Source organism: Glycine soja, chromosome 4 (genome assembly GCF_004193775.1).
Source record: "Glycine soja cultivar W05 chromosome 4, ASM419377v2, whole genome shotgun sequence".
Taxonomy (NCBI): domain Eukaryota; kingdom Viridiplantae; phylum Streptophyta; class Magnoliopsida; order Fabales; family Fabaceae; genus Glycine; species Glycine soja.
In genome coordinates this window covers 46,398,246-46,410,286 of record NC_041005.1, presented here as the reverse complement: position 1 = coordinate 46,410,286, position 12,041 = coordinate 46,398,246, and the positions used below count along the sequence as shown (strand labels likewise).

The window sequence follows — 12,041 nt, the reverse complement described above, 5'->3', positions numbered from 1 at the left end:
AATTTCATGAAACTAGTGATTAAGTAGAATCAAGCATTAAGAACAAAATGAATTCACCAATAATGACTAGAAAACATTCATATATATAAAATATCAAAATAGATACATCAGGGTATAAAGATTACATACAATCCTACAGAGAAACTAGCCACTCATGGTAGTGAGTACAAGATCAACAAATGAAATGATAAAGGATGAAATTTACAGTCACTTTGAGGTCAATCTCTGTAGCTCCAACCTTGTTTTTCTCTATCTCCTTCAAACTTGCTATCTCGAAACTTTCAGGTTATGTTTCTGCAATTCTCCTCATCTTTCACTTCACTTCGATGACAGTAAAACTCGTCCAAGTGAGTTCCACTCGCTCAGGTGAGTAGATATCTTCAAACTAAAGGAATGTTACTCGCCCAAGCGAGATATGACTCGCCTAAGCGAGTTCATCACCCTAAAACTCCCCTGTTCTGCATGCATGCTTGCCCAAGTGAGATTTGACTAGCCCAAGTGAGTGACAAAGGACTTCACATCTTGAAAATGACCCTCAACACTCTTCAGCTTGGCTCTAATTCTTTTTTTGACAAATGACCATCAAAACATAAGAGATGCATGGATCAATCTTCTATATTATAAACAAAAACACTTATAAATATACAATATATAAAACAACAAGAATTAAAGGAAGTTTCAAAGAAAAACTATCAAAATCAAAAGATAAGTGTTAACATTCTAATCCCAAAAATAATTAAAATATGACACTTATCACTTTTCATCTATTTCATTTTTACCATATTTTTTATCTTTCTCTTTCTTCTATCATCACTTATCATATCTATTATTCTCCCTCTTTCTCCCAAGTCCCAATCAATCCCATTTTGGAGTAGAAGTTTACATTTGCAACGATAAACTAAGCACCTTTTTTCTCTCCAAAAAGTTGTAATCTCACTTTTTTGTTGCCAATTTATACTTCAATATCTAATGTGAGTTCATGTTTTAATAATAATTATATTAACTATTTATATTTAGTAAGTTCTATTTTAAGTTATCTAATTGAGTCCACTAAATTATAAAGGGTATGACAAGCTTAATGAATGGATATAATTATTGGCTTACTTTAGCATAATAGGAGCACTAATGGAGTTAATAAATAAGAAATCCTTGTTATTGTTCCTTATATACCAAATTCCACAATTATTTTTGTTTTCTCCATTTAAAAGAGTTATGACGGTTCCATTAAAAAATCAAGCGACTTCAATTGAGGAAGAATTATAAGATCAATCCTTACTCTTGATCACAATAAGTCTTTTACATCAATAAAGTAATCAATAGTTATGAATCCAAGAATTTATTCTAATTCTTAATATGTTATGAAATAGATCCTAAGACTTATATGATTTATAGTTCTACATATATGCTTATAGAATTTTTTGGCTTTGGCATAAAGAGCATAGATAATAAAAGATATTTTTTTTATTTCCAACAATGACTATAGAGTATGTTCTCACCACTCAAAGGAGTTGACAATACATGCTAAGTTTGTAAGGGAGGACTTAAGCAAGGATAGTTCTATTTGCAATTCAAGCCCATTCCCCCCCTAAAAATTTTCAATTACAATTTTTATATGTATATAAGGTAATTATTTTTATTCAATATTTTAATATTAGTTTGAGCAGCATAATGATTTCATTTGACAAGTCATGGATATGAGATATCAAGCTGACATACAAGTATAAGTATTAGGAGTAATATTTATAATAGACTGTCCCACTATGAGAAGGCTTTATAATATTTATGTAAGTGTCATAAGCATTTCTCAAGACAACCATTATGCAGTAGTAATCCGTCGACTTGAAGTCACTACAATTTATACATGTAGGACTTGTAGGTTTTAATGCTATCAAACATCATTTGTAATATGGTGATTATAAAGGTAGTAATTGGGTCTGCAGTAAATTGTGTTGATGGATGTGAGTGACGTAGATAAGATTTGTTCTTCCTACATAACAAGAGTTATGTCTATAGGCCTCTCGATAGAGTGAGATGTACAATATACATGACCACACACAAATGGACTAATATGAGATATTAAGTCCATTTGTATTTAGATGTCTACTTGGGTATCGAGAAATAAATGATAGGACTTAACAAAGACATTCTTATGTCTTGTATTTGATCAAGACATTGAACAAAGGTTACATGGTGGAAATGGTTGCGGTAATGTTTAAATCGAATTATCGATTTTCTCATGTGTTGAGTGACAATGATGCATTGCTATATGCCAATCATTGTCTATAATGTTATAATGATAATATTGTTGGCAATCTATTGGGAGCCTATAAAATCACACTCATACAGTAATCAATGGGAGTCATTGAATAAATTAATTGTGGTTTAATTAATTAATGACATATTTAATTAAAAAAAGACTTAATTTGATAAGATAATTACTTAGATATGATTTAATTAATTATCTGTGTATCTAATCAAATAAAATAATCATTTGTATATCTAATCGAATAAGATAATTATCTACATCAAATAAGATTTGATAAGATATGATTGAAATTTGGATCAAATTACTCTCTTATATATATGAGAGAGGTGAAACTGATGACACACATGAAGCCCATTAGTCATTATTGAGAGAGAAAGTAGTATTGTGTCACATCGAACTCAACTCATCTAACACCAGGCTAGCACCGAGATCCCGCTCCACTTTGATTGTGCTCCCATGGATTGAGTAAAGATGTCGTATCCTTTGACACTTAGTGATCAAGGGAAACCATGATATAAAGGTAACTTCTAAACTCTTAGTGATTTACGAGTAATGCGTGGTCTATGGGATAAGGTTATTCCACTCAAGGTCACAAGAAAATTTTAAATTATATACCTTAAAACCCTCCAACATATGCATGGCCACAAATTCAAGAACCTCATTTGTTCAAATTTGTATGATATTTCAAATTAAAGTAGTCAGAGCAATTTGGAACCAAAGAAAACAAACTTGCCTCTATTTACATAAATGTTAGCATGATGTTATTACACAATGACTGGCTAAAAAAGACACAATTTGGCTAAATAATTGTTGGAACCAAAGAAATGGGAAATGTCAAACCCCAAAAAATCTCATAAATTTGATGATAACAAAAGATATTAAACTTTGATAAGTTGATGGGTTTTGTTGAGCTATGCAAGAAATGCATGTGCCCAAAGCATATAGGCATAACCATTCTTACCGACGCTGAAAAATTGTTTAAGTAAGCTAGCATCCAATGCACTAATCTGAACTTTTGTCCAAGCTTTTTATAAAGGCATAGCATCCAAAGCGCTAAGTAAAAAATTGCGTCCAAATGCTATCATCAGTTCATGAACTATCCAACGTTTAATGTGCTTAAGAATGCTTGCACTTGTATTTTATATATTCACTTAAGTTTTCTTCGTCCAAAAAGAGAACATGTGGTAGAGCTCTTTATCATATGAAGTTTGAATGCTAAGGTTATTTGCTCTTAAATTCCTTTTCAAGCAACCTTAGTCTAATATTTCCTTTGTTTTTTTTTTGAATGACTTAAGTTTGAATTTTAAGCATTTAATGAAAAATAAGGTTTTCTGAGTATAAGTACAACCTCTAATCAAAAGCATGTTACATTACAAGGAAAAAATTGAAGTAGGAGTGAAAAAAGAAGAAGCAAAACAAGCTTCCAAAGAATGAGAAAGAAAAGATGCATACCTTCTCCATCTTCTACAAAAGTAGACATGTCAAAAGCAATAACATGGCAAGTCCATGCATTAAAAGGAAAATCAAAACAAGAATACCACGAAAGCTTTATCTCACAATGGGCATATCATCTTTGAAGCCTATATAAATACTTGAAGAGAAGATCAAAGTAACAATTTAACGAAAATATCTTGGAGAGACCTTCAAACCTTGATACACTCTTTGGACAAATCATCATGTGTTAAAAATAGTTTATTATTTACTTTGCAAAGCTATTGTACTTATGTTAAACTTCTACGTTCTCACATTGTGAGTTGATTTGTTGTAATATTTGAAGCGTTTATTGTTTGTGAGAGCCAAAAGTCACTTTGTGATAAAGAATACTTGTGCTGATAATCTCAGGTTGAGAGTATTGTTGTTGTAGCCAGAAGTACCACAAAAAATACTTGTTGTAATCTTGTTGGCTAGTGAAACCCTTCTAAGATTTAAAAATAATTGGACCTAGCTTAGATTGAGTGAACCAATATAAAATTCTTATGTTATTGCTTTTATCATCCTTTCACATTTTCCTTGGACGAAAACTTTTACAAACTTGTTTATAAAACTGAGTTTTGCGATTTTTTTTAAAGTTCACACACACACACACACACTATTAACCTTCTCTTCTAGTGTGTTTCTTTTATTTCAATAATGACATGTCTGAAATGATAAATGTCTAGTGATTACAATGATTGTTTGACCAAGCTTATCACCAATATTTAATCATTGTGTTGAGACACTTATAATTAATCTTTACCACCCAAAAATGGGATATTAATGTTGCATTAGGTATTTTATTAGCCATTATGGATTGCTTGAACGTGTCTCATTAATTATGTTTAACATACTCACTTATGTTATTTCTTATTCTGTATTTAGTTTTAATCGATATTGTTCCTAATGTTTTTGTTCATATCAATGAAATCCAAATGTTGAATGCAAAAACTTTAAAGTTTGGAATGAATTGAGAATATTTGTAGTTGCGTGGTATTGGATATCTCACTCAAGTTAGACTAACCCGTACCGGATATAAAAATTCTAATAAGGCAAAAATTGAACACATGGGGTCAATCTAGTTAGATGTGCTTGATGATCATTAAGTATTCTATCTTGAAGACTCTTTTTTTTTTTGGGGGGGGGGGGATTATATTCATTATGACTCTAGATTAACTAGGTATTGCTTTGCATTACGTTGAATCAAACTATGTTGTTTTTTAATGACACTAGATTAAACTAGATTTTTTTTATTACTATTATGGTTTTGGATCCAACCATGTTCTCAGAATATGAAAAGGAAGAGAGTTAAAGATATTGTACAAAGTTATTTTCAACATAAAAATGATCAAAAGAAGCAATATAAGGATTTTGCTTACTAGGTATGCAAGAATGTGAGACACACAAAGAATGATTGTCCAAACTCCAAAAGTATGCCAACTGATGTGTGAATAAAGTTAAGCTTTTCACTTTTTTTTTTTCTAATCATTGTATTCGTATGAAGTTACCCTGTCAAAAACATTGACTAATATTCGTTGGAGACCATGAATGCACACAAAATGGTTATTTCTCTCTTAACAAGATTTATTCCCATTCTCGAGGGTCAACTAGAATTCAAACCATAAACCACTTGGTTAAGGGACTTAAATCGCTACTCCTTGTGCCAACAGTAGTTGGTTAAACCTTTCACTTTGGTTTGTTTTGTAGTTTTAATTTTTGTATACTTGGTGGGTAAACTATAGTGTTACTACTCCTATAAGTATAATTATGGAGGGTTGTTTGTGGAATTATCCATTGGGTAATGCTTAAATATTCATATTTATGGAAAGTGACAATAATGTTATAATAAAGTTTGTAGAAAATTAAGTAATTGGATACAAGTGATTAATGTATTGAAGTTAAGATTGAATCGTTTGGTAGTATATGAGTTCGATCCTTAGTGGAAATAATTCTTGACCATAAATATTAATTTTCTATTCAATTTATTCAAGACATTTGTTGTACTATTGTAACACCTAGTTTAATGTTATTTTCAAGTTTTCTATTATTTCTTAATTAACTTGATTTGCATAATTTATAAGTAAAAATATTAATTAAATTAAAAAAACTGAATTAATTATAATTTTTGCAAATTCTTGTATGAGTATCAACAAATAATTATGATATTTTAAATAAATTTTTTTGATATTTTAACGAATAAGGATATAATTTGACATTTTTATGTCATATATTATTTAACAATATAAACTAGAAATAAGCAGAATAATTTATTTCCAAAGAAAAGATAAATATATCATGCAAAGCAAATTGCATACAATAAGTGACAAAAATGTGGACTTGAAAGCCACATGCAAGAGAGCAAAGCATCATTCAGATGAAGCCAAATGGCTGGAACGAAAGTGCTGCAAAAACCAATTATATTTCAGTCTCACGGGCATGGAACAGAAGACTATGGACCCACGCGACGCATCGATGGAGCAACACCCACAAGCCACAACAAAGTAACGCTAAACAAGAATGTCTTCACAAAAACTATGAAGAACATGCTTTCTTAATTTAAAAGCAGTGGGTTCATCCACACGTAGCTGGTCGGTTTTTGTTAACATTAATTTTTAGAACTATTTATCAAAGAGGATGCTGAAGGTTTATAACTGCTCCCGTATTCTTTACTGAAATACACATCTTTAGTGATTTTCATAATTGTTTTTAAGTAATTAAAAGTAGATAATTGTTAGGTTTAATTATAAATTTGGTCATTTTATTTGTTTAGATGTTCAATTCGATTTTTGTAATATTTTAATCAGGTTCTTTATTTTTTAAATTTCTCAATGTAATCCTTAAAATGAAAATAACTAAAACTTTTTTTTTGAATAATTAAATCAATACTAATTTGATTAAAAACAAGATTAATAACATCCCTACTATTGTGAACAAACTTTGTCGGAAAGGTAAAAAAAGAATTGAAAGAAAGAAGGATAAATGAATTATTTTGTTCATTTATCTTTTAAAAAGAAATTGATGATTTAAAAAATTTATTTTAATCTTTTATCTTTTTTTCTTGTTTAGTTTGGTCTTTATTTTTTAAATATTAATTTTGATCCTTTGTTTTTTTAATATGATCATTCATCTTTTAAATTATTCATTTTGATCTTTTTATCTTATTTTTTGGTTTAATTTGATTATTTAATTTATTTAAGATTGATGTCGTTAATTATTTAAAAATATATTTTTTTCAATTTTCTCCTTCTTCTCCATTTCATTTTTAACAAAATAAAAGTTCATATGTTAATCTTAAATGAACGAAAAGATCAAATTGAATTACAAATTAAAATAAATGATCAAAATAATTATTTAAAAAATAAATAACTAAAACAGACTAAAAAAATAAGATAAATAACCAAATTAATATTTTAAAAAAATAGATAAATAAATTGAATCAAAAAAATAAAATAAAAAATGAAATAGACCATTTAATCAATAAAATTTAAATAAGTTTTTCATACCTAAAAAATAGATCATTTTTATATTATTATTTAAAATTTATTTTTTGTCAAATAATTATATGAAATTTTTTTATGTTTCAACCTAATACCTGATACTTGATGTTAATCTCATTTTGTTAATGATGTGATACTTTGTTTAGTCACATCATCACTTAAGAGGATCTTAAGAGGATGAGACTAAGTTAAAATATAAATTTTTTAAAGTAATTATTTGAAAAAAATAAATTTTAGATAGTAATTTAAAAATAATGTATTTGTCAGGTATAAAAAATTTGTTTAAGTGAGGAAATAATAAATAAAAAAGGAGCTTACGGTTGGTCCGTTGAAATTGAAACAAGTCCTTAACCTAGGGTAGTAGGTCCTGTCCGTTGTTTAGCTTATCCCAACACATAGTTTTAATTTTCCAATCAATTCCATCCATCGGGTCTCTCTGTCTCTCTCGGATCATCAAAATCAGAAAGAATTGGGGGAATGGAGAACAACCAGCAACAAGGCGCTCAAGCCCAATCGGGACCGTACCCCGGCGGCGCCGGCGGAAGTGCAGGTGCAGGTGCAGGTGCAGGCGCGGCCCCGTTCCAGCACCTGCTCCAGCAGCAGCAGCAGCAGCTGCAGATGTTCTGGTCGTACCAGCGGCAAGAGATCGAGCACGTGAACGACTTCAAGAACCACCAGCTCCCCTTGGCCCGCATCAAGAAGATCATGAAGGCCGACGAGGACGTCCGCATGATCTCCGCCGAGGCCCCCATCCTCTTCGCCAAGGCCTGCGAGCTCTTCATCCTCGAGCTCACCATCCGCTCCTGGCTCCACGCCGACGAGAACAAGCGCCGCACCCTCCAGAAGAACGACATCGCCGCCGCCATCACTCGCACCGACATTTTCGACTTCCTCGTCGACATCGTCCCCCGCGACGAGATCAAGGACGACGCCGCGCTCGTCGGGGCAACGGCCAGTGGGGTGCCTTACTACTACCCGCCCATTGGCCAGCCTGCCGGGATGATGATTGGCCGCCCCGCCGTCGATCCCGCCACCGGAGTTTATGTCCAGCCGCCCTCCCAGGCCTGGCAGTCCGTCTGGCAGTCCGCCGCCGAGGACACGCCCTACGGCACCGGTGCCCAGGGGAACCTTGATGGCCAGAGGTAAAACTCTCACTCACTCACTGTCTTCTCACTAGTGCTTTTGGTTGAATTTTGTTTGAGGAACATGATTTGTGTTTGCCAACTTGCTTGATTGTGTCATGCAATTGTGTGAACTCTAATGTAGCATGGTTTGATTAGAGTCGTTTTGCGTTGTCTTGTTTTCTTTATTATAATTGAAACGTGAGGGCTCACTAGAATTGTAATGTGTTAATGGAATGTTCCTTTTAAGGGTTTTTAAGAGAGCATTGGTCTCAGAACGTCCAAATTTGAACGTCAATTTGACATGTTGACATGGTGATGTTTTTATCGCATTTCGTTTGATGTTGAATGATAACTTGGATGGCTTTTTTATGGGTTGTTGTTGTCTTGGTCAAAGGAATTATATGTCAAAGTTGCAGAGATGTTTTTTTTCTCTCTTGCTAATGAGTATCTATTTCAGCTTGCTATTTCGATGTGAATGCGATATCTTGAATTAGGAATATATGAATTTGGGGAGGATTGGAATAGTTTTTTTTTATATAAATAAAGTATTGGAATTTAATATGGTTCGACCAAGAAATACGAGTCTCTCCCCCTTTTGTTTTGGGTGAACCTGGGATATCCTCTAGCCGAGAGCTAGAGACTAATCCTTCAGGTACTTAGATCCATGTAAGAGGATGACTAGTCCGAATAGATGTTCTTCCATCTGTCTATTCTAAGCAAGTAGTAGGCATGAGCTCGTGTGCATGAGATCAGGCAAAGTGGACCTGATGCAATTGATAAGTCTCTCCCCCTCTTCCCACAAAATTTACCTATCTGTCTAGGGAGGTAAAACTATGATGACATGAACTTAGAGATTCTCAACAGGGTTAAACAAGCTTTAGAAATTTTTAGCATTGCTAAGATTCTTTATATTCCCTCATACTTTAGACTTTCAAAATGTGTCCAAGTTGGTACTTGGAATATGGTAAAAGAGAGTAGGACGATTCCGCGTTGTAATTATTAAGTCCAATCTGACCTAGCTCATTTATTGGATCAGATTTACAACTAAGTCAGTGTTTTGCTAACCCGATAAGAGTTTAATTTGACTTGGGAAGGTTCTTTTCCTATATCAATTTTTGGCCTATGTTTCGGTAAATCAATTTTGTTGGTTTAATAGCCGAGAGTAACACACCACCAAATCATTTTTTTAGGTCCAAAGTAAGGATCAAGGATAATGTCATTTTTGGCGCATTTGAATGTTTTAACACTTGCAAGGTCATAATAATTGGGGTAGCTGGAGGAGGTTTCCTATATGAAGTGGGGGAAAACTAGTTCTGTTTTAATAGCAGGCAATGTTTGCCATGTCTTCCATATGATTGTTAGTTTAAGATATCTTCTAAGTTGGTTGAATATTTAATCAGAATGTGATTTACTCACAGCCTATTAAAAAACAATGTTTCATATTTCTCAATCATATATTCTTTAACATGTATATTTTAAATATACGCTTGATTACTAAATTTTCAGAATTAGTGTCCTATTGACCCAATGCCTCAATCAAGTTGATATGTGGTCCTAGTTTAATAGCTATGTTTCATTAGTAAAGATAATTAGATATTACATGTTATTATTCCCACGTGCCCAAATCTGATGAGACAATGAAAGATGAAAGAATGTGTCTATCGGCCTTTAATATCAATAATGTGAAGATTGTTTGATTTAACAGGTATTGAGTATATTGCATGGCAAAAACTGAGATGGTGAACATGATGCACTCTGTTTTATTGTCTTTTTTTATGGCAATGATATTGCTTGATTGCTTCTGATCTGGTAGCATAAACTGTCAATCTATTTAATGTGCTTTACCTTGGCAAATTGTTGGAGTTGGAGCTCCTCCAGTCTCATTACTTGATTCCCCAGTCTGTAAGGATATTATTTTTTTTGCGTCTTGGTATGGGTGGATTATATAGATGCACAGTTTGCCTCAACAATTAAGTTGAAAATTAGCAACCTTACAGACCATAAATTTGTCATTCCTTTTCTGCTCTTGAAAAAATAAGTAACTGGATGTAGCACAATGGTAACTCTTTTAGGGATTAATTGATGGATTTGTTTTCTGAGCAATACATATCATACCAATTAACATTTCTACCTGCACAGCCTTGTAAATATGGCTTCAACTTAAATCATGTTGCTACCTTAATGTGTCTTCAGTTTCCTTCCTTTAAGGCCATTATGGAACACTCGCTTAATGTCCTTTCTGAAATTTCTGCCATTACTACATATAAGTTCAGGATATTTGATTACTGATTAGCACAAGAAATGTGAAAATTTATTAAGTTTTCAAATTTTATAAACAGAAAGGCTGTGTAGCTCATTGGTATGGATTTGTTTTCCAAGCACTATATCAACTAACAGTTTTACCCATTTAATCTTGTATATATGTCTTCAACTTAAATCGAGTTGCATTTTTAATGTATCTTTACTCATCTGATGTAACACCAACTTATGCCCTTTGTGATGTCCACATTGGAAGTATGGAATTCTAGTGAGGTTTATAAGACCTTGGCTCTCCAACTTTTGTGGTTTGGTGCTCTCAAGGCGCTTATCAATTGGTTTGAGAGGCTCCCACCATGTTTCTGATCTGTAAATCAGTGGTGTGGGTGGTGATGCTGGCATTGCTTGAGATTAGTCAGGGGGCTAGTGCACAGCCATCCTGCATGGTGGCCGTTGGCCAGAGCTGCGAAGCATGGTGGAATGTTAGATCCAATTGCAAGGTATGGGGCTTAAGCCCCACATTAGAAACATGAGATTATAGTGTGGGGTTTGTACAGCCTTGAACTTTCCAACTATAAAAGTTATCTTTTGTGGTGCGTTTCTTTCAAGGTTCTTATCATGTTACAACAACTAAGCTTTTTTTCATTAGGCAGGTGGGGTTGGCAACATGGACCATATAATGCCATAAATTTATCATGCATTAAGTACAAAGATAGATCATTTACCTCTGAATCTCTAAATTTCTGTCATTAGCACATGTAATGTGAAAATTTGAAAGCAACTTCCCAAAACTGCCGCTGGGAATGTTAAAATAAGTAGATCATTCCTGTTGTTCTGCATGAGATTGAGAGTTGTAAGCCAGAAGTTATACACATCTGCTAATGCACAGAGGTGATGTTATAATAGACTGTTGACCATTGCCCCGTTACAACTGCCGCTGGGAATGTTAATTTATGGTTATTAAAGTATCTACTTATTTTATATCCATCTGAAATATGTTATATTTGCATGTGTAGTTTTTTGTTTAACGTGTATATTAATCTATGGAAATTGGGAATGTGGTTCTGATGTCTCCTGTGGTTTGTTCTCTGCAGCTGAGCGACAACCATGCCGAAACGGACTGTCAGGAGTTATGAAGATTCTGAACTTGCTTGGAATTTTGATTGCTTGCAATTTGGAAATGGTTTTGTTAACTAAATTTTTATGGGATGACACTATGAACCTGTTAACTCGATGAACAGCATGATTTAACTACTTCTGTACAAAAATTTAAAACTAAACAATGATCCTTCTGTGTGAACTTGTTTGATCATCTGCTAATACTATTTATTTCCTCGTAAGTATCCCGTGATACCACTCGTATACATTGCCATATGCTTCGACTCATTAATTGATGTCCAGTATCTGATATCTGTATCAGTCAAT

General features: G+C 33.0%; 1 protein-coding gene across 1 annotated transcript; it reads left to right on the top strand.

The window, feature by feature from the left end:
- Window positions 1-7,582: 7,582 nt before the first annotated feature.
- LOC114409950 (nuclear transcription factor Y subunit C-1-like) lies at window positions 7,583-11,963 on the top strand. The gene is made up of 2 exons (XM_028373640.1): window positions 7,583-8,378; window positions 11,711-11,963. Exons 1-2 carry the CDS (start codon window positions 7,714-7,716, stop codon window positions 11,712-11,714), a joined length of 669 nt encoding a protein of 222 aa, XP_028229441.1. The 5' UTR covers window positions 7,583-7,713; the 3' UTR covers window positions 11,715-11,963.
- The last annotated feature ends 78 nt before the right edge of the window (window positions 11,964-12,041 follow it).